We start from the raw sequence: 23,476 nt of genomic DNA on the forward strand, positions 1-23,476 counted from the left end.
AGAGAGAGAGAGAGAGAGAGAGAGAGAGAGAGAGAGAGAGAGAGAGAGAGAGAGAGAGAGAGAGAGAGAGAGAGAGAGAGATGTTTTTGAGAAATCCAAATTTGGAATGTTTGATAGCGGATTATTTAATGCCTATGGCTTGAATTGCTCTTTATATTAACCATACATTGGTTAATCGATTTTCGCCTACATCCTAATGGTATTGCAGCTTTCAAATATTTCTGTTAGACACAAATGCATGGTATTATTGTCGGTTGTTAGGCCTCGCTGATGAACGCACCCATGCAGTACATCAGCCTGGTTTATGTCTCAATACAGCATAGTACAAAACAACGAATCGCGTACCGTATAATTATGTAATAAGCTGGGGTTAAAACTTGCGTGTGTACGCGTTGAATCGCTTCCTCAACTGGGCGTGCATTTGTTGATTTTTATCCTGAGATCACGATCGGACCTGAACAATCTATCGATCGAGTGCGACTGTTGGGTACCCGGAGGTGTGCTAGCCCGATGGTCGATCTGCGACGTTCTCTCGTTTGAAAATTCAGTGTTTGCGGTCGAAATTCTGGCAATGCGTTTCACGTACTCAAAAGCTTAGCAAAAATGCGTATCGTCGTCATTTGAATGCGTAAAGGCCACTTTCGCATTCAACCGTGAGCAAAAAATGGTTTTATGACACTTGTAATAAATGTTTACGATAAAGAGGATATTTTTAATAGTAACATGATATTTTGATGTAAGGGTATTCATACTGAAAAGAGAAACAGATTTGAATTGAATGAAAAATAAAAATACGAAACTGACCAAAATCACACATACACTGACAGTGTGCAACATGGTATTCTGAGGCACTGTAACCGTAGAGGTAACGTCTCTCGCTCAATGCTGTAGCTAACACTGTAACAGTGGTAAAAATTCATACCGGTAATCATAAAAAATGTGCCTCTAGAATTTAATAGGATTTCTGTTAGCACGCGAAGCAAAGATTTCCCTTGCTCGGTCAAAAGGAAAGTCTGCAACCGGTGGTCTTTCCATTGTAAGAAGCATCAGGTCATCTGCATGATCGTCACGTAGTTGATTACGTTGTGCTGTGAGTACGCGGTTTTGGCAACTGAATCCCCATTCACAGGGCATTGACGAAACCGGAATCACCAGAGCTATGCAGGCTAACAATCGGAACATTGGAAACAGCTCTCCATATTCGTTTAGGCCAAAGTAAGTAAATTCTTTGTGTTGCGTCCACTCTAAATGGGAAAAGGTACGCGTCTAAGCGGCTAAAAAACACACACAAGAAAATTAACACAATGCAATTTGATTGCAGCAATAACAAATTGTAACACAATTTTAGTTCAGAAAAGCTAATCGGCCATGTCCTAAAATTTCCTATTCAAATACACTGTGTGTGTCTATTTATGAAAACCTTAAAAAACCTAGGCGGGTTGGGACGCAAAACAAAGAATTTAATGACTTTGGCCTTATCAGAATACGACAAGATTCACTGAAATTGGGTCGTCCGTGGGCACGCAATGTCAGTTTCATTTGAGTAAACTCGGCTTGCAAATCGGGCCCATGTATTTGGGCTACCATTGGCACGCCATCTTCAACACGATTAGCACAAAAATGGGCAATCGGTGTCGCCAGAGACTCTGTGCCATAATCACGGATCTCAACATCACGATCTGGATATTTGCTGGCATTTAGAACTTTATCGTGGCACGTAAGTAAATCAGTATATTCACTGGGAAATCGTGCTCGAAGTCGTTCGATGAGATACGTTATGAAGTCACGCCTGGCATCTGCACAACCTTCGATATGATCGGCAGCTACATGAGTTAGAGAATGACCACGATATACATTGTTTTCAATTTCCCTCGTCAGCTTGCTCTCATGTTCGCCTAGACTGTCTGGTTCTAATAATAGCTGTAGAGACGCGATAGTTGATTGGACCATCGGTTCGATAGTAGCCAAGTTGACATCTTCTCGTTGGAATACAAGATTGCAACGATCCATGATTGGCAGTACGTCCATCAGCATATGCGTGATGGCCAAGAACGAGTATTGTTTTATCTGCTTTAAGAGACCGCTAGCAACTGGGTTGTCACGTTGTGCGGCTTCTTTGTCGAATTCCATGACAAGCGCTGGCCAGTTGTCGTAACCAACCATTATTCTTGTTGACAAATGAAGTCAGTTTTCAATAATAATATTGCTCATTTTACACATTACCAACCATTATTCTTGTTGACAAATGAAGTCAGTTTTCAATAATAATATTGCTCATTTTACACATAACAACTGCATTGTGAGGTTTAAGACTTGTATTTCATCATCCTACAAGAAGTTTAAAAGGAACTCCAGCTTCAACAAGGAACAAAAATGCTGAAAAAATATCCTCTGTCTTTTATGGTGTAAAAAAACTGGATGGCCCACCCCTTACCTTCCTGGAATTTTCATGGCCAACTCCAAGAACACTCATTTTTTTCGTGCCCCCCCCCCATTTTCTCTTCCCCCCTGCCGTTAATTTTGCTAGGGCCCTTAGTAAGATTCTACGATATCTACCGCTACTAGGCAAAATTCAGTTGAAGCGTTGGGTATGTCCGGTGCGGCTATGCGTCATTGTATTTACTTAGCGGAAGCAAATTTTTAACGTGTAGGCCGTAGTGCGGGCGCTTTTCATCTCGCTGTCACAGGTGTCGAATATAGTACATATATATATATACATGTATATGAAATGAATATACTGAACCGGACATCCATGATAACGTGATGGCAAGCGCCTTTGACTCGGGCTACAGTGAGCGAGGATCAACAACCCCGTACGGCACAAATGAAAAGCAAGCCCGAACAAAATGCACATCCACTTAGTTTTGTGAGTGGTCAATCGTACCCGGAAATGCATGAAGACAGAAAAAATCATGCTCCACCGGTGCAATTGACCTATCGTTGCAAAGCTTACAAACTCTCCGTACTACAGATGGTAAAGTTAAATTAAAATTTGTCAACAATATATTTAGCGAGAAATAAGTTACTGTAAATATACTAGGTCAAATCCTGATTTATAGAAACTGTACTTGACAAGGGAAACCATCCAAAGAAGTAATTTTCGATGTACTAATCACTTTTGTCAGTCGCCATCTCGACCTTACCGAGTCGTGATGTGCGCAAATTTAAAAATTGCCGAGTGCTAAAATTAAAGGCCCTGGGTGGAATGTAGCTGAAATGATCCGAACTGGCTGCAATCTACAAGCCTAATTTTACATGACTTATTATTCATGACATTGGAGACTGAGGTTCACTGGTCGGCCAATCCTACTATGCTGTATTTACCCATGACCTGGACTGGTTCTCGTCACAGCTCCTATTTGCAGTCGAGCGGAATTCCCTCTGGTCTCATACTGATGTGCGACCTCATCGACGTAATCAGTCGCTGCTGATTACCGCTTTAAACGCTTGTAGAGGTTGCATTTTTTTCTCTTATTTTATACTCAATACCTATACTAAATTGGTAAAGATAGAGATATTAAAGTTATTCTTCATGATAATTTAAAAAAATGTTTAACGAAAAAGTAATAAAAAAATTAACGATTCATCTCTATACTCAAATCAACATGCTTCCGTTTCCTTCGTGACAGATAGATATCCCTATTTACAATGACAAAAGAGAATGTAGTCGTGTTGATTTACAATATACAATCTAGGTTTTGGTCGGACGCTACGATCAACTACGTGCTACTGAAGCATAGCCTCGTGGACATCTTTCATTCAGAATTGTCTGCGGTTTTCTGCTTTAACTGTTCATTCCACCCTTGGATATGATGAAGGAGACTGCACGTCTTTGAAAGCTTACGCTCTAGTAATTTTAGTTGATAATAGCGTCACGGTGCTACCAAAGCCAAGATTAGATGAACCATAGACCCTAAAGCTCAAGAGTCTATGTAATGAACAGTGAGTAATTCTATGTGTTTTGGAAATGAAGGTCTTTTCTAATGCCTGACCTCCGACCTGCATTAACCTGCGTGACCAGAGGGTAAACAATGAATGCAAAATGTATGAATAGGAATACTTTCGGGAATTTGTTTAAATCTTACAACCATTGTTAAGACAGCACAGCGAAAATATGTACATTGAAAACAAATCTCAAGCAGTACGCCAATGAGAATTCAATGACATAATCATACACTAAACCAGACTACAAAAATACAAACTTGATACATGCCATTCCTACACAATTCAGACAAGAAAATGCGTTGACCCACTGTTCATTTTGAGTGTTTTGTATTGTGACATATGTAGTAATATGGGAACCGAATGGCGAGACAAAGTAAGCGCTCTGTACTCGGAGCATTTGCACTCGCAGTTGCGCTGTATTGATTCTTCGGCCGTGCCACACTTGCTAAGCGCTCGTGCGAGGACGGCCGCGGCGGCAGACTTAAGCAAACCAGAGTGCAAGTACCCTTATTACGCTCGCATTGTCTCACCATGGGGTCCAGTCGTGATTTAATATATTCGAGTTCAAAGAGTAACAGGTTATGTTGTGTCTGTTTCTTACTATTCTGTTAATGTGAAAGATTCGCCTTTAATTTCCCTGATGAGCGTCAATGTTAGTGTTTCTGATAAAAAATGGCGTTGACTGTGTTGATGATAATATTTTATAATTCTACTTTAGGTGGTGTGTATGTTTGTGTTTTTAGATTAGTTTGTCGCCGTACCTTGTATAATAACATATCAAATGAAACATGATATCTTTTGCAAGTACTCAAGACAGAGACTAATAGCACCCGTCACATTGTTCCATTTCGTATTCTATGTAGGGAAATATACAATGTTTCTAATACGTTACCAATACCATTACCGAAAAGCATGAGAAAAATGACACTAAGATAACACTTCCAAATAACATTCTTGTTTTCTACCAAGTCTTCCTGAAATTGTTCATGCTCTTTTTATCGCAACAATTAGGTTCTAGATATGATGCTACGTACTAAGCTATCTTTCATCAATTTATTTTCACAACCTTCAAGATTACCTCACAAGATCACTTAAATGGAGACAATAAGCTCTGCAAGGCCATTTAAGGCAAATTCTTTGTTTGCCGTCCTTGGATTTTTAAAAAAACCTGTCAGCAAGCAAAAGAGAAAACAACAGAAATAAAACCTCACAGGTGTATTTACACAAGCTCATTTTTGATTTGGTTTCAGTTTCTTTTGGAGAAATTATATGTTTGGAAGTACCGTTAATGTTGTGTTTGTTTTGTTTTTTTCTCTGAAACTCTACCAGCACGCGGACGGCAGACAAGGAATGTTTTCTTAAAACGCCTTAACGGGAAACCCTCCCCAAACACATTTTGGAGCAAAGAGTAACAACTCCGGAGCCCTACGATGCTGTTCATGTTAAAATGTATGACAATGCAGATGTTACTTTCTCCTTTTTCAAATGTATGCATCGTAATGCTAATTATATGTTTTACATTTACGAACAGAGAGAACGGACACCATTACATTATGCAGCGTGGTATGGTCAGCAAGCCACTACAAGATTACTGTTGCAATCTAAAGCAGTTATAGATGCAAAGGACATTGTAAGTAATATCCATTAGTTTTCAATCACAATGTCACAGGGTGTCCAGCAGCTCATTCAGAATTATATTAATGCCATAGTGAGGTGATATCGAATTTATTAAAAAAATGTTTAATGAATTAATTAACTCGGTGCTTAAATCAAGCTTACGATCGCCAGGGATCTATTAAAATAATTCTAAAGATGTGAATTAAAGTACATATAAAGTAGATGTAAATCGTTGACTTGTCGGCATTTGAATTGTTGTCAAAGATAAATTAAGGTAAGTGGGAGCATTATGCCCGAATCCTGTCAGTAACAATCTCAGTGAGGATGTGAGTTATTGGTGTGTCAGGGAGTGCGCCCCCAAACCTAGAATTGAGTAAGGTGATCAATACTATAAAGACAGTTGTACGCCGGGTTAAATTGATAGCATTATATGAGGAACCTCTGCATCGCAGAAACAAAACAAAATGCCAGAAGGTAAAACAACTGGAGAAGTAGATAAACACAAAGGGAGTGAATAATCCAAGCCAAAGCAATGGAAAGTTTATCCTCATAGGACGGAGTCAGTGGAGAGACCGGGTGTCTGATCTATCGTTCAATACGGCGAATGCTTCGAGTTGGAAATCTGACACTTGCCTGTGATGCCTTCCGACGATATTGCAGATTGTAAACAATTTTCCAGATAATAGTTAGTGTACTGTGCGATGTACTTTAATGATTGGATACCATAGATGTAGTGAATGACCCACAGCGCACTGCAAAGTTTATAAGCATATTCTCTTAAACTTTGCCGTAGACTTGGCATATCACAAGTGCTTGTTGTCATGGAGACAAACCTTACTCATACACGTACCTGACAGCAAGTCCGGCGAATACCCGTTTCCAAGGCGGCTACCTGGTAAAAAGATATATTTTGGTTTTAGCCAATAAGTACCTGCGACACTGATGGTATGGCGAAGTGGAAAATACTAGCTTGGGTTGAAATACGCTTAAAGCTGCACTCCTGAAAACGGCTCGGAGACAAATAAGAGTCAATTCGTTAGATTGTCTGCCGACTGTTCTGCAACATAAGCAAAATACACATTATTATCGTAATTAGTGGCAAATCGAACTTCTCAATTTTCAATATTTGAACCGTAGCTAAGTTATCGGGATAGAAAATGACGCGTTTGCGTTGCCGAGTCCCCCTCCCCCGCCGATAGAAAAAAGTGATCGGTTATGGTTATGTCATAAAGTGCAGCAGTAGAGATGAGGAAATTGGTTCGATATCAAGGAATAGAGATACGCCGATCGAGCATCAAAGAAAATCATGCTCTGATGTCAATTCTACATTCGGCATAAATTATCACACGCCCGTGTAGCCAGCCCTCAGTCTTTGGTAATTCACTCAGTTGATGAGCGAATGTGCAGCCATGTAGATAACATGCATGGCATGCAAAGTTTAAGCGGCCTTGAAAACAATGTCCGAGAATAGCCAGTAGGCGGTCACACTTACGAAGTGGTAGGTGTACTTTTTACGCTCCATGCCAAGTCAATAAAGGCACTCCAAGAAATAAGCTGGTCCAGCAGTCTTGTCCAGCGCAGGGGTACTTGTAGTCTTTTGGAAACCTATGGTAATATAGCCATTGTACTATCAACGTCGGTGTTGTGGCTGTCGATAGACAGGAAATCATCCAAGGACACTTAACCATCGATTTCAGGACTGTCAACGGTAAGGGAAACGTCCGGAAGACATATATGCCATATTTAGCCAGCAAAGAGCCGCCTTCCATAGCGTGTTGAATATTTCTTGGCTTGTACGATATCTGAAACCAGTCTGACTAAAAATAGTATCTGCCATACGATTTAAAGTCCCGTTAGCCGTATTTTATTTGCACCTTTTTGTTTTGGGAAAATTGCTGCGAAATAAAATGAAACATAAGTAAACACGGTCACATAAGTTTGAGGACATACAGCGTTTTTTTTTTATATTTAAAACGAACGCACAGTTTTGGTTTTAATAATTAAACAGCTTTTTGTGTAGCGACTCAAATATGGCGGCAACAAACAAGCGTACATGTCTGAAGTCACAAGCGACAAAATCCATGTGGATCATTACAAAAGTTGAAATAGTGACATTTAAATGACACAATAGCGTGGGAACGAAATCCAAAATATCATCGCGAAGATTTGATGGCATTTTTGCAAGTTTAATATGAGGGAGACACAGCATACTCAAGATATTTTAGTACTGAGATGTTAGGAGTGACGGGTAAATGAGTATGAGTTTAAAGGCGTTAACACTATCAGCTTTGCAAAGTGAGCTCCTTACGCTGCACGTTTGATGTCTTGTATAGCAACAACGATTTTAATATTAATGATAGTCAGACAAGGTCATTCTCAGATATAATCTTTGCTATTCAAGTATTTTCCCTCCTCGACTTAAATCGGACTGAAGTAATAAGCAGGGAAAATATGCTTTGTCAAAAAGGCCGACCGAGTGTAATTTTGTTAATTTATCTCCGAGTAAACATGATTTCGTTAGCCTGTGTATGTGTGTATCTATGTGACCACTACGCACACGTTGTCTTGTGTAATACGACAACGCAATCATCAATCGCTGCATCTCGAATGTGTAAGCTGTTTTGTGTTTTGTGCTGTTTTGTGTCTATGTTTACAACTATTGTCTTACAAATTTTGACCTAGTATTATTGGATTATGGATTGGTATGATTGCGATTATTATACAATGTTTCGAATATTGACACTTGTATTTTTATCGATTTAAACAGGTATATATTTTATTTCTCTATCGAAGCAGGTATATGACCGTACTGCCGTATAGACGGCATTGTCCGACCTAAAGACATAATGAGATAGAATAGTTTTGTATATAGAACTGTAAAGCTTGTATTCCAAATGAAAACAAGTAAAATATGAGCAATGATTTGTTTTTAAGTTAACTTTATTTCGAGAACCAGCTGGTAGAAATTTACAGACAGTTAAAGGACAGTAAAAAGAAGAAAACACATAAGATATCTCGACAAGATATACAGAACATCGATTTTGTTGTATATTTCTCGTTAGAAAGACGTGTAGTTTGGTCACTTTTTAAAGTCGGAATTTTGAAGTTGAAAACAGGACCGGTTCACTTTCAATCAAATGATGACTATGCGGCCAGCGACGTTATTAACAGGTAAAATCACATGGAGCTCGTGATGTTCAATATACGAGGCATGTAATAATTGCGTAAAATGCAGTATGATTACTGTAGTTTCGTAAAATATGAGAGATCTGCTTTATCAAATCAGCGTAAACATGTTACAATAACTATGTTGTTTGATATGCTAATTTTCATAAGACATCATTACAATTTCGCCGATGCTAACATGTACACCTATTGACGCCTGTTAATCAGACACGAAAAGCGCCACCTGTATGAATTCGCGGTGAAGTATAAATGAGGTTAGTTTGCTCACAGTATTAGTTAATGAGGATATTATTGATGATGAATTTTTTGGCCAGCATTATGGCAATGCGGACCGTGATATGCTCACCCTCAATCCCTCAACAAGATACGGACTATGGCTGACCCTTAACCTCCATGGGTTGACCATGGAGCTAGAAAGGACGTCTCTTGCTTGGAGGAGGGACTGTCACAGTGATAAATCGATACCGGTTTTGGCCGTGCAATGCAAAGTACATTAACACTTGACCATGTGTACCTAGACTTGTATATATCATCAGTGGTGTAAAGTATGCGTGTAAGTATGGAGCCAGATCCGTGTCTAGCTCCATGCTGTAAGACTACGACTATTTTTTTGACTGACTGCACCAGCGATGGTCTGCATAAAACAGCCCTACAGTAGAAAATTTACGCGGCAAATTTCCATGGATTTTTTGAACTATACTTGCATCTATCGTGAAGGCACACGTCCCAGCCGTAAACATCAGTAAAGCTATGTTCTCATATGAGTGACGTGTGCATGTGCGAAATTTTACTGTTGCTAAAGAGTGTCGATCGACCTTGTTCTGTATTAAATGCTCTAACACTTCTCTGAGCCATAGACCCTCGAGGGTCTATGTCCGAGCATAGCATCAATAACTTGCAGTGTTGTGAAGTAACATCCCCGGAAGGTTTTATTTGCTGACATTTTGATGCTGCATACCCTCCGCTTTTACAAAACTTAAACGTCTGTCTGGTATAAACGGCCAATGGTCACGGTTTTTTCAACATTTTGACTTCATCGTCGGCTACGCCATGGCAGATTATTTGCAACACGCATGCAGTGTTGAAAAGCAATGAAGATGAAGCGAACTAATGTACTATTGTTCAGCATATCGTTGCCGCAAAAACTACTTCTATGCAGAATATTTCAACTTTTCAAATGTCCATGGGAAAACGAGAAAATATTGTAATCAATATTTCAGATAATTTCCTGGAACTACAAGGCTATAATCACCTGACCTAATCATTACCTGTTTTTTCCGAACGATCTCATGATATTATTGTAGTGTGTCATGATCAAAGTTTCACTTTATTACAGTGCTGAAATTCTTCCAAGAAACTTAGAAATAAAGATAGATTATTTTTACCATGAATACAAGCCAACGAGTTGAAGATGTTTAGCAGGAGCAGATATTTAAACATCGTGGGTTATGAATGCGTTCTGATCAAAATAAAACGATAAGTCTCTTCACAACGGCAGTGTTTCACAAAAGCGGAGTCCTCTTTGTCTCGAGACTAGACGTACCGGAACTTGACCGGGCAATAATTCATTTCGCTTTCCAGTTTCTTCAAGTGATTGTCTGTCACTCCGAGTGTTTTTTTCACAAAGGAACGAACTGTAAAACTTATCGACCAGTATTTGCAATTTGTATAAATAAAAATATAGCATTAGATAAACAGACAGACAAATTAGTAGATAGATAGATCATCTTCATGGATACATAGATTCTTTGTGTGACAGCATGGACCACGGTCCCTCCATGGTCCCTCATGCACGGCATGCACGGTCCTCTTTTGTGGAGGGACCGTGCATGGACGTATGGTGACAGCGACTGTGTATGTAGAGTTAGAGAAGACAGAGGGACAAAGAGACGAAAAAAACAGGGGAAAAGGAAGCGATCATTGTTCACCACGTTCCTTCAGTGAAATTTAAAGTCGACAGAGGCGACGCTAAACCAACAGAACTAAAATACCAACATTGATGAGGAAATGAAAACTGGAACTTCATGGTCACTGTTTTGGCCATGAAATGATGTGATTTTAAAGTGAAATATATCCTTTTAAAAAATTCAGCGATGGTACGTCACAAAACTGTTTCAGCTGAGTCATTTTGAAGGCACGTCTGCAATTACATAATAGGGGGATTACGATATTGGCGTTGGTTGCCTTTTTAACCATAACTCGCAGTGAGAAATATCCTTGTTTTCGTGAAAATTTTCTTCCTTCAGTAACTCTCACTCTCACTGTGTTTTCAGCTTAAGGGGACTTTTCAAAAATAATGTGTACCACCGGTAAATTTCAGTTTGTAAGCTATTTACGCAGTCCTCGCAGTCCTTTCAATTTCTATTTTTATATTTATTGATTCGGATGTAGCTTTACCTATACATTGGGTATTTAAAAATTGAATTTGTTCTCCACTGCTTGATGCAAATGTTTTGCTGGGAGTGTGTGAAGACTGTGAGACAATCACAATTATCTTGCTGAATTAGCAACCTCAGGAATGGTCCAAATTTTCATTAAGATTTTCTTCTGACGAAAGTCCTTGTCTGATTAAAACGTCAGATAATACTATTGCGAGTAACAAGGTTACATCAGGATGCAATGCACTCTAGAGGAATACATAAACAATGCTTCTGAGGTGAGGTGAGGTGAGTTAAGGTATTACAGCTGCAGCTATGTCATAAGTACGGGCTGAAACAAAGTAGGAGTTATACTTGCAAAATGTGAATTTTAGTAGCAGTCAATACTACAAGCTATAGAAGTCGAGCGAAGTCTGTAAGCCACAGTCATTCAACTCTTTCGTGGAATGACCGTGCTTGGCTTTGTGTTTTGATTTTGTTTTCTTTGTGGGGAGGGCGAATCCATGGACTGTGCACGAATATAACATGCCATTGTGAAAACTGTTTAAAGAAAAATAATTGACGCTGCTAACTATGGTGCAAAAAACAATATCGCGGACAGAGACATATTTTAAGTATAATATTTGTGAAATATTTGCACTCATTCTTCCCTCCTATTTTGAAAAGAGAGACTTTTGCAAGTTCATTTGGATCACAAAGTTCTGGATCGAAATAGAAACCCAGCAATGAAAACTCTTTACGATACAATGATTTAAGTAGGCTTACAGTTTTCACAATTACTCGAAAGATTACCCGGTTCACTTTCATAACTGTATGACATGATAATCGTCGAGTCCCCTCTGATGAAGTTCCGAACATGTTAGCTTACCTTTGGCGTAGTTTCATTTCAGACAAAATCATCCACTGTGTCGGTATTTATTTTATCAAATTCACATTAACAGGAGCTGGTATCATTTAATGTATGGTCATCAAAATCTGTCAATTGGGCAACATGTTGTGTCACTACGCTGTCGAGATTTTCTCGGTTTTCCCGAATCTGTGCCAACTCTCAACCTCAAACTCACACGACTTGATGGTGAATGTGACCGCTTGGGGTGAGGTGGTTCGTAGATACCCAGAGAACAGAACGAACGGACGCACGTGTTCAGTTGACAACAGCAAACTCAACTCCGTTTTATTCCGCCAAAGTCAGAAAGTGTCAGCACACACGTGCCCGTGAAAGAGGGCGTGGTACAATACAAATATGGAAAGTCTCTTGGTGATTGACAGCAAGACAATACGCCAATAGGCAGAAGGCAATAAACATACTCTTGTTCTCAACATTACTCCGCCCGGCGAAAGTGCTGCAATTACTGAACAACTGAATTAAACTGTATCTGTAAACACAATGATAACACGATAATAAACATGACTCCTTAAAGTTTGCAAATAAAACATGGCAATCAAATGTTTTTTGACCCGTAAACGAAAGGTCAATGTTTTTGCGTCCGATTTGAAAAAACACTTTTACTGTGACATATCACCGTCAATGACTTTCTCTATAGAAGCCCTTGCGCTCTTGTTCTTGTATTATTTTGTCGTATGTACTGCGCAGATCACCGCTGAGTCTATTTACCATTGAGCGAGTGCGCGTTTCGCTGATTGAGAAGTTTATCGGGAGCGGCGGATGGTCTGTTTCCAGGAAGTTTTGCTACATACCGGTTGCCATGGGATTCTATTTTTGTACTGCGGTAGAGCTCGTAGTCAGCTGCACTCTCTGTAGCTTGTGGGTCGTCCCTAATACCGATCGATTCCAATTCCCAAAATGAGTTCATATCAGTTTCTTCTTGTTTGAGATTAGTAGCGACGTGGAGGACAGTGTTCGTCTTTGTACTGTCGGAGTGAACTGGACCTGACAGAAGGTATCCCAGTTTAGATTTAACAGCGGTGGGACCATTTCCGCGAATAATCTTGTCTTCAATCAGCTGCCAGTAACAATCTGCTCCAAGGAGTATAGCTATTTCAAATGTGTCAGTGTCCGAGCGTGGATGAGCGAAATGTAGCCCTTTCAAATGTGGCAAATCCAGTACTGATTGATTTATCAGATTTCGCATGGGAGCAGATATTTTGGGGACGATCAATGCGGTTATGTCTACTTTTGTCCCGGATGTAGTATGTAGCGAGAAAGTAACTTGACTCAGACACCTTGTTTGACATGTTTTGTCTCCGAACGCGGCAAGTTCAATTATCTGCGAGCTATCTATCGCCAATTGTAACTTTTCCACCACGTCCTGTGTGATGAACGATCTCGTCGCGCCTTCATCGAAGAGAATCGTTGCTAATGTGGTTACCGACCGACTTGAAACTTGAGCGACTGCAGTTTTTAGTAATACAGCCCCGACATTGGATGAGGTCGCGAGGGTAACGTCACCGACACCTGTACCTGTCGCTACTGATTTCGCGTGGACTTCTGCGGGTGCGGGTTTTACTGAATTTGGTTTTGTGTCCGTTTTGGAGGTGGGTTGCGACGGTGAACATAACGATGTGTGATGTTTTCTCTTACAGTTTCTACAGCGGTATTTCGATTTGCAATCAGAAGCTTTATGGTTTCCTAGGCAATTGAAGCAGAGGCGGTCATGCTTGACAATTTCTAAGCGTTGCTCTGGCGAGTTGACCTTGATACAGTTCAGCGGTTTATGTGTAGCTTCCTTGCAGAAGGCGCATTTTCGCGGTGGCGGCGGGTTTGTCTCACTTCTGGTTAAGAATGCGGCGGTTGCGCGGGGTTGAGAATCTCCATGGTTGGATGAACCTTTCAAATAGTTCAAATAGCGGCTGTCCGGCTAGACTCGCATCTATTTCCCTAGATATAGCTTCTCTCAGTTCCTGAAGTGACCATTCTCGCGATGTACCATGATCTCTTGTTATGAGTTCGCGGATTCTGCTCGGTAGTTTTTCCATGATGATTGGTACGAGGCGGTCACCGTACGATGATTCATCTTTTCCCAACGATTGTAATCCTCGGATGTAAGTTTCAGTGGCGTCGTAGAATTCACGTAAACTGGCAAGATCACCATTCGGTCTTGGTAGTTCCCACAAGGCCTTCATGTAGGCAGCCTTTACCATGTGGGGTTGGCCGTAGCGTTTAACCAACAACTCATTTGAGTAATTTGCGGCGGTGAGGGAAAGTCCTTCTATTGCCCTGGCAGCTTCATCCGATAGTTGGGCTCGCAAATACTGAAATTTCTGAATATTGTCCAGTGACGGATCGTTGTGTACAGCGGCTTGAAAACTATCAAAAAAGCTCTGCCATTTCAGAATGTCTCCGGAAAATTTGGCTAAAGCTAGTTTGGGTAGCTGTACGTTCTTGACATGTTTGTAGTTTTGTAACATTGCAGACGTTGGCTTGAATTCTTCAGCTGATGGATCGAGTTTTTGTGTACTCTTGGTAAATTTGTCGGACAGTCTGTTCAAGTGTCTTTCGCAAACGACTAACCTTTGTTTATTAGCGCCATGGTAGTCATCTGCTTCGACGATTACGGTTTCTAAATCGGCATCTTCTGTCTTGTCGATCAGATTTTGGTCTAGAACTTGTAGTTGCTGAAGCTTGGCGGAAGCCAACTCTAGCTTCGCTTGGATCTTGTCTAACTTTGCTTCATTCAGCCCATCTTCCGCTGTCTCCATGAATTCGTCTAGTTGGTTCAGTATTTTGGTCATTTGACCGCGGTGTGCTCTTCTACTGAGTTTTATTCGTTCTGGCGTATCCATCTCGTCTCAGAGTACCTGTATCCTGGTCTCGGCACCAAAATGTGACCGCTTGGGGTGAGGTGGTTCGTAGATACCCAGAGAACAGAACGAACGGACGCACGTGTTCAGTTGACAACAGCAAACTCAACTCCGCTTTATTCCGCCAAAGTCAGAAAGTGTCAGCACACACGTACCCATGAAAGAGGGCGTGGTACAATACAAATATGGAAAGTCTCTTGGTGATTGACAGCAAGACAATACGCCAATAGGCAGAAGGCAATAAACATACTCTTGTTCTCAACAGTCAAAGTGTAAGAGTTGTCTTGAACCTGCTCTGGACTATAAGTTACCTATGATTCCTTAATTTCGATCATCTTTGTTGAATCAACCCGGAGTCCTGAGTCCGATTTTTCAGATTCGAGTTTGGCGGGAAGCCTATTGTAATACGTTATTTGCATATATGTTAATAAGAATGCCAAGGCAAAGCAAGAACGATCGACCGGATGTCTACCAAACTCCACAAAATAAATTGTATCTTTTACCAGACGTGTTAACCGACAACATAAAATCAACTTGCCAAAACACTGCTAATGCATTAAACAACCGCGTGGAATTTCGCATCAACCAAGCTAACCGCCAATCTCCATTAACGTCACCACTGTCTTTGAATAAATCTATCTTAGATTTCATTATATCTCCAATCAAGTCCCTCGTAAGTAGATTTAGTAACTATGATTCTGACACAGGAACATCAGAAGAAGATCCTGAATCTGTGTCCATTTAGCGTCTACAATGGTGTAACCTTCAACCTTCAAAACAAGGCAAGAAAAGCGCAAATCAAAAAAGAAGAGTCGTGCTGTGAGAACTCCGTCTACGACTACAATGTCGTCTAATACTGAGATCCACTGCTTTGAAAATTGCAGTTTTAATAGATCTGGGAAAGGTGAGATGATTCGGTGCAGTCTGTTTCAAATAGTTTCACCTAGTATGTCTGGACATTGACGCGACGAATCCAGTCGCTACTTCTGGCCATGCAATGAATGTAGGAATATCCGATAGAATATTGCTTTGCTGATGAGTAAGATTTCTGATATTCAGGACAGAACAGCATACTTTCGATAACTTTACTCAGCATCTATACAAGAAAATGTAACAATAAATGAAGAACTCACAATCCTACAGAAAGCTAATGCCGAACTGAAAGCACCCTTGGGAGCAGCAACGATCCCGTCCAGTCACCAACCGGTTAAGGACCAAAGAACAACAACGACAACGGCGACACAAACTGATGATCATAACTTCTTAGTACATAACACAGTAGTATTGCCGAAGCAAGCTATTTATCGGTGACTCTCTACTTTGCTATATATCACTAAAGAATAGTGACACTGCAGTACACTCATACCAGTCGCTACCGTCAATGACATAACTGATCACTTATCATCTGTCACTCCTGACATCGAGTATAACGAAATACTTTTACAGATCGGTAAGCTTACTAATGACAGCAACAAGATGAATGCAACATATACATCACAGCGGAATACTACAATTTGCTGTTAATTGCCAAAGCCATGCCGAATGACCGAGTGACTGTTTTCAGTATTCCATCACAAACAGACATTCCTAATATTCAAACTAAAATTGACGATCTGAACAAAGACCTTGCCGTCCTTTGTCAGCTTGAAGATGTTAACTTCATCAACAACGATAGCATATTCAAATTTCATGACAACACCATCGATTCATCATCTCTACATCGTGATGGACTTCACGAGTGTAAAAGGCATTCGGATAATGCTTGAAAACGCCCATCTTGGGCAGATTTTCAAGACTGACAAATACCATCATCGCAGCAATAAGTTTTTGCTTTGACAAAAACACTCAACTATCGTACATCTCAGAAACCATCTGTTAGAAATCATTATTTTGGTAATCAGCATTCTGGTATTCGTCGTAACTGGCTATTCTCCCGAGGCACTCATGTCGAATATACTACCTAGAACTGTAATTTTCATCAAAGTGTCAAAAGATGTTTCTACTGCGGTGTCCATGGGCATGTATCAACTCAGTGTCCACGTAGATCGGAAATCGTTCAGCAACCTCAGTTTGACAGCCATGTGAAGTGTTACGATTGTGGTGAAGAAGGGCACGTAAGCAGAGTCTGCAGGCACGATAAGCTGATTTCATGTTGGAACTGCGGCACCCTAGGACACAAATCAAAGTACTCTACCAGAAAATAGGAGTCAGACCAAGAAGAGGGCGCCGTCAATCTTGCTACGGACAACTTGACCGCCAATACTTCACAGATGTCAATCGACAAGCCCAATGATCCCCTCCATGAACTGAGAATTGCAAAGGTTTACGCATTTGCCATTGGAACATCCAAAATGGTGCCTAACTAACAAGGTAGATGAACTACAAGTATTTTGTCACAAAACAAATAAACCTTTTGATTTACCTTTTTAGTGAGTTGATAAAAACGTATCAAGACACTGATTTCTCTGATTCCTGGGTATGAAATCTGCCGAAAGTACGTTCCCTGGAATAAGTGGTGGTCTTCTTGTGTATTTAAATGCTGATATTTCCTTCATACGTAGATCAGATCTTGAATCTTACAGTGTCAATATAATTATTTGATGATTGTTATAAGAAATGTGTGGTCCGCTCGTTGTAGCGAGTGTTTATAGAGCACCCTCTTTTGCCCGTTCTACAGATATTGAAATTAAGTGTATTTACCTTGAAGGCAATGGAATGAAGAGAGAGAGAGAGAGAGAGAGAGAGAGAGAGAGAGAGAGAGAGAGAGAGAGAGAGAGAGAGAAGAGAGAGAGAGAGAGAGAGAAAGAGAGAGAGAGAGAGAGAGAGAGAGAGAGAGAGAAGGAGATGAGAGACATGATGATGCCCGTTTTTTTTAATCTGAGTGTTTAATAATCTGCATTCTGCTTGAAGATATACATGTCATTGGATGAAATAAAGATGGTTGCATGTCCGTTATTATTTTAGGACTCTGTGTAGTTTAATTATTATGTCATACTGGCCATGGCCCAATCGGAGCGTATTAATAATGCACGGTGCTTTCTCGCCGCGACGCATTTATTACTCATTTGGTTTCGTCGCTCGCATATATATTTTTCGCACTGAACGTACTCTACATTTGCATATCTCTTTTACACAACAGAACGTATTAATATGCATACCGTGCGTTGTGAACCTGATCGTAATGCCATAGTTTGTCAAACTGAACATACTCATCATTAGCATTTATTCAGGAATATATTCGATCAGCAGACAATAAAATATTTGTTATATTTTTTTAATATTTGTTTGTTTGTTTGTTTGTTTATTTTTTGTTTGTTTGTTTTCCGCAGCACAACGTACACCATTAGCTTGATGTTTTCTCGTATCACAACGTTAGCATATAGAGTTTCCGCGTATGCTTTACATTGCCAGCGTATACATTCGGATAATGTGCTGGCAGAGATTCAACGTCCGCAAGTGACGATAAGTTTTCAGCAAGGACAGTTTAGTGCGGGCATCTAAGCTTAGACATTCCATGTCCGTATGCAGGTAATGGGGAAGCAAGCATTTCGCCTGCATAAAAACAATGTTTTTCTGAATCAAAGTTTCCACGTCTTCATGCGGCTGATGAGAAAACTGAGATTTCACGTCAACACGAGGGTTGGATTTTCTCTTAATTCAAAATAAAACATTCACCGCCATTGTCATAATTCAACATTGCAATCAATGCCTCATACTGCGGCTTGATTTCATAGAAGGTCAAGTTCCATGGCGCATGCCATGTTGACGTCACTGATATGTTGTCGCCACAAATAAAAAAATCATGGCTTGAGTTATAGTCATTGCATTTAATGATGATTTGCTGCTGAAAGATTTTTTGATTCAGGGATGATCTTTTTCAGTATATTTCGTCGGAATAACTTTTTCTACAATTCATTTCTTTCGGGTAAAGAGTTGTTGCACAGGGGTCCTGACCGGCAGTCCACATAAGTTTTTTTTCTTGTAAACATATTTGGTATCTTCACAGCCAGGCCGGGAGAATATAACATTCACAAGTTAGTATGTTGGACGAAACTTTGTTCAAATTGTCATCATTCAATCGGTAAAAGTAAACTTGGCAACTGTCAGAGATGGAAATGCAAATTGTCCAATATTGTGACGTCATCGTTTTCATCGCATGAATTCGATATCATACATTTTGACAGTCGGTGTCGGCTTTTTAAGTGATATTTTGAAAATGTATTTTATAAACACTCCTGTATACCTGAGACATTTGTTCCTATTTGGGTATTTTGAAACAAACGAGATCACAGAAATTTTAAATCTGCTGCTTAGAATTTTTTTTTGTAGTATTGGTGTTTTTAGCTATTTCCATAGAATCTATATTACAGCCGTCTTTTCCCGCTCACCTCAAGTTCTTGTCGTGTTGTGGATGCGTTCTCATTTATGACAGAAATTTAAAATTTGCTGCTTGGAAGAATTTTTTGTAGTGTTGGTGTTTTTAGCTACTTTCATCGAATCTATGTGACAGCCGTCTTTTCCCGCCCATCTCAAGTTATTGTTGTGTTGTGCATGCATTCTCATTGATGTCCAGCTATTCCGATGATTTTGTGAAGCGGCAGTCCGGCTAAAAATAGCCCTTTTACGTACAGTACAAACGATTTCCACAAATAATGGTTTGGTTTCTTGCTCTGAATATTTCAAAGCAGTATTTTACATCTGTTTGTCAGACTTGATTTACCGATTTGGCGATCGTAGAAACAAAATAGCGTCGGACTTCGCATGTAGCGGTTGTAGGAAATGGTGACTCTATATCATCACGCTGATCGTGGTCAGGTGTTCTGTAGTGTCCCATATAAATCGAGCGGCTTTCTGAGAGGATCCTGACTTGGCGACAGTGCTCTTGTGTGAAGTCTAAAAACTTTTTTTAACTATGCATTTTCTTAGGGGAAAGAGTTGTTGCCAAAGGGTACCGACCTAATATACATATAACAATCATATTTTCGTGTGGACATATTTGTAGCTCATCCTAAAACCAGGCTTGGATAATCAGTGAAGGTAAAACAAGAAAACAACTGTGAACGGTGAAAAAAAAACAATTGTCCAATATTCTGACTTTATTGTATTCGTTACTTGAATACAATGCGATTATAATGTTCTTAGAAATGTTTGACAGTCGGTATTGGATTTTCAATTGATATTTTAAGAAGTATATCATAAACACTCATGTGAACATAATACTCTGATTCATATTTGAACGTCAGAAACAGACGAGATGATATTTACGTGTAAAATATTTTTTTAGTAGTAGTAGTATTTCTTGATTTAATTTCATCCAATATATGTGACAGATGTCTGTTCTCGCCCATCTCACGTTCGTTGTCGTGCTGACGGTGCGTCCTCTCTTATGTCCAGCTGTTCCGATGATTTTGTGAAGCGGCACTGTGGTTTTAGGAATGGTAACTCTATATCACACGCTGATCATGGTCGATGTTTTATAGTGACACGACATAATCAAGCCCTATTCTTGAAGGCCTAACTGTGGCATACATATTTGGCAAGAACGATTTCGTGTCAAGCCATATACAAATACGGATTTTGGTTTGACGCTCGTGGAATTCCAGTTGTTTTGGACTGAACGAATGAGCCACTTACTGCGCTCCGTGACCTCAGTCATGGTGAGAGGTGGTGAGGGGGTTGAGCTTCATCCCCTCACCATGACTGAAGAAGAAGTTTTTAAGATCTGTTCTCCAGCAAATGATTTTGCAACCATTAATTGCAGATAAAATCACATCGCAAACAAATCAAAGAAAAAAATGTTGTTGTGTATTCCCTTTTATGCAAAAACTGCCTGACGCAGAATTAATTCATAACAACCGTTTATTTTATACAATTAAACATATCTCGGAAAGACACAGTAACATGATGTGAATTAAGCACATGGTGTACATATCGTTTTTGATTTCTTTTTTGCACATGCAAGTCAGATAAAAATAAGGCCAAAGAATCGGTGGGCGATATTTTTTTAACCAGCTAAATTTTCCACTAGGCATATTGTTACTGATGACCTTTGAGTCCAGATTTCATAAACTGTTCATGATAATAGAAGCGTTACATAAACTGACAGTGTTTACTGAGCAAATTCTGAGCAGTTTCACGTGCTAACATAACAAATCACCGGCAACACCAATATAATAGGGATGCAGCTGTACTCTTATGAGTAAATTCGAGGAAACAGTCACATTTTGGCACTAAAGCAAAAGCTGTGATTCCAAGGAACAATACTTTTTTTCTGTCTGGCCTTATCAATGTTTAGTTTAAGTTAATGTAACTCGTACTGAGTCAGGTACGGTGACGATGTCAGGTATATATTCATCTTCTAAAACTAGTGACTAAGTCATTTCTTACAAGGAATGGGCCAAGCTTGTAATCGCAGACGTCTCAATGACAACTACTATGTACTGATACTTTGCCATGCATACTGTCTTAGAAGTATAATGCCGAGAAGAAAATTGTAACACTAGCAAAAAATCCACAGGAAAGCTTTTCTTGAAGGTCTGTACCATATTGAGTCAGACCCAGTTATCTAGTAAATTGTATGTGTATTCGCCTATCAGAGAGTACCTTGTTCATAGAGGTTACCTTGCCCCAATGCACTGTCGAACAACTTCTGTTCAAAGACAAAGGTGTTTGTACGGCCGGCAGCACCCTCCTAGACTCTCCACAGTCGCTGTGCCTTGTTTTGTGCGCGCCAAATTTAGGCCTGCATTCGAAGGCTGCGCTGTGCAGCTGTCTGTGAGCACGCGCTGCCAGACACAGCAACTGTCGGTTCTTGCAAGTATATGAATATTCATAAGGTTGTGACTTCAAAGAAACACCTATCTAACTGGGCGGAGAGAATTTGTACTAGTAGCTAGTAACCTATATACGCGGTATGGTTTTATTTTTCATTTTTAATTTTATTGGCTATGGTACGTGTCGTTGTTGTTTCGATTAACAGATGTGTGGAGTTCTACAAAGTACCCGGATCAGGCAGAAATCCGACCGGTCGCTTGCAAGAACGTCCAGACCCTGGGATTCGCGTCGCGTCTCTGGAGGGCGCGCGGTTCCAACTGACTGACACTGGAAGAACGCGAATCGCAGGGTCTCTGCCAGACATGCACCCTCCCTCAAACACTTTACGGCGGACTGTTGCGGGAATGTGGCTGAGCTAGTCAGGGCATGTATGATACTGGGCGATATGGGTACAGTGGTATGCCAATTAAAACAAAAGTGCCTCGTCAGTGTGCATGATATTGTTTATCAAGTGTAATATAGGGAGCACCCAGTACTGTTTCTTTTTAGGTTTTCGACAGGTCAGCAAACCCTGTCATGTATGAGGATTCACGGTCGCCATCCTGAAAGCGTTATTGTTGATTATAGCCTGAGCCATCACACCAGAAGTGCCTTTCTGTTTTACTGCGATTAGTAGATTGTCATGAAATAAAAAAATCACGATCCCGCAGATAATCTTGCACATCAAGAGTCAAATTAATCGCTAGTTAGATGAATTGTCAGTGATTGCTTTCGTCATGTGCAATCATCATGCCATCAATAGCTTCAAAGTCTCGGCACTTTATTAAATCATTATTACTGCGATTTACTGTTTTTCCAATCTGTCCGTTACAATTTATCAGACGGATGCCGGTAGTCTAAGTTTGTACGAGTTTCATCTACATTTGGTAAACAACTGAACTCCACTTCTCAAGCCGGAGTAGAAATTTGATACAGGTATGAAAGTTGTCGTTAACAAGCCGCGCCAAGCTCTCTCGCGACTGATACTGTCACTGACTTGCCCGCCCTCAACTTAGACAACTGTACGAAATTATACGCCAATTCAAGGTTTTGACTTTTAATATTGCGTATATAAAGATCATTGGTTCGAACTTTAACAAAACTAACAACTATTGACCGTTTGTTTGTTTATTTGATTGTTTGATTATATTTATTTATTCAAATGAAAAATTGCAGTCATTTGAAAATGTGATGCCTAAAAGAGATAAGCGAAGGAAAACGAGAGTGATTTACAAACACGGTCACCACGAGCCGACAAGTTGAATACCTCACTCTTGATTTTCTAGATGAACTTTGTCAGCAATAATGTAGGCGTTACTTCTCCCATCCCACAATGGACGAAAGCGAACTTTGCACGACATAATGTGTGAGGGGAAGCCCAGTACATTATTGAATAACTGGTAACTGTACGTGACTCCGTCGTTTTCGCTGAAACAGGTCTACGGCCTGAAAGTACTCTCATGTGTCGAGAGTTCAAGCGGCCTCTGAGTCTTGGTATACAAATACGAACGACCGACAAAGCTTAACCACAAGCACTTGAAATTAGTCAGCCAGATGTATTTTTCCAGACTCTATGGGTATGAGTTATTATAACCGAACACTTTAAAGTGACCATGTAAACTAAGAATCGTTTAAAAGCTACTCAAACCAGCCATCCACGGACCAACAACGGCAGATGATGTCATTAACATTGCCAGATGGCATCAACAGAAAGGATTCCGGAGCCAATAAAATATCGGTCCAAGTGCAACTACAACCGACATCATAACGACCTT

The 23,476-nt window shown here is 40.1% G+C and overlaps 2 protein-coding genes across 2 annotated transcripts in view; one reads left to right on the top strand and one right to left on the bottom strand.

Moving 5' to 3' along the window:
* Nucleotides 1-13,853: 13,853 nt before the first annotated feature.
* On the bottom strand, nucleotides 13,854-14,870 carry LOC139128676 (uncharacterized). Its single transcript, XM_070694413.1, has one exon. The coding sequence runs from the start codon at nucleotides 14,868-14,870 to the stop codon at nucleotides 13,854-13,856; it is 1,017 nt and encodes a 338-aa protein (XP_070550514.1).
* A 710-nt stretch (nucleotides 14,871-15,580) lies between these two features.
* The window catches only part of LOC139128677 (death-associated protein kinase 1-like), a 31,468-nt gene continuing 23,572 nt past the window's right edge, over nucleotides 15,581-23,476 (top strand). The window contains exon 1 of the mRNA XM_070694414.1: nucleotides 15,581-15,670. Coding sequence (XP_070550515.1) covers nucleotides 15,581-15,670 — 90 coding nt within the window. The remainder of the gene's footprint in view (nucleotides 15,671-23,476) is intronic.

Source organism: Ptychodera flava, unplaced genomic scaffold, assembly GCF_041260155.1.
Source record: "Ptychodera flava strain L36383 unplaced genomic scaffold, AS_Pfla_20210202 Scaffold_64__1_contigs__length_706160_pilon, whole genome shotgun sequence".
Lineage (NCBI taxonomy): Eukaryota > Metazoa > Hemichordata > Enteropneusta > Ptychoderidae > Ptychodera > Ptychodera flava.

Bases quoted from the DNA above. Each gene is read 5' to 3' on its own strand.
- LOC139128676 (XM_070694413.1), bottom strand. From the start codon at position 14,870: ATGGATACGCCAGAACGAATAAAACTCAGTAGAAGAGCACACCGCGGT.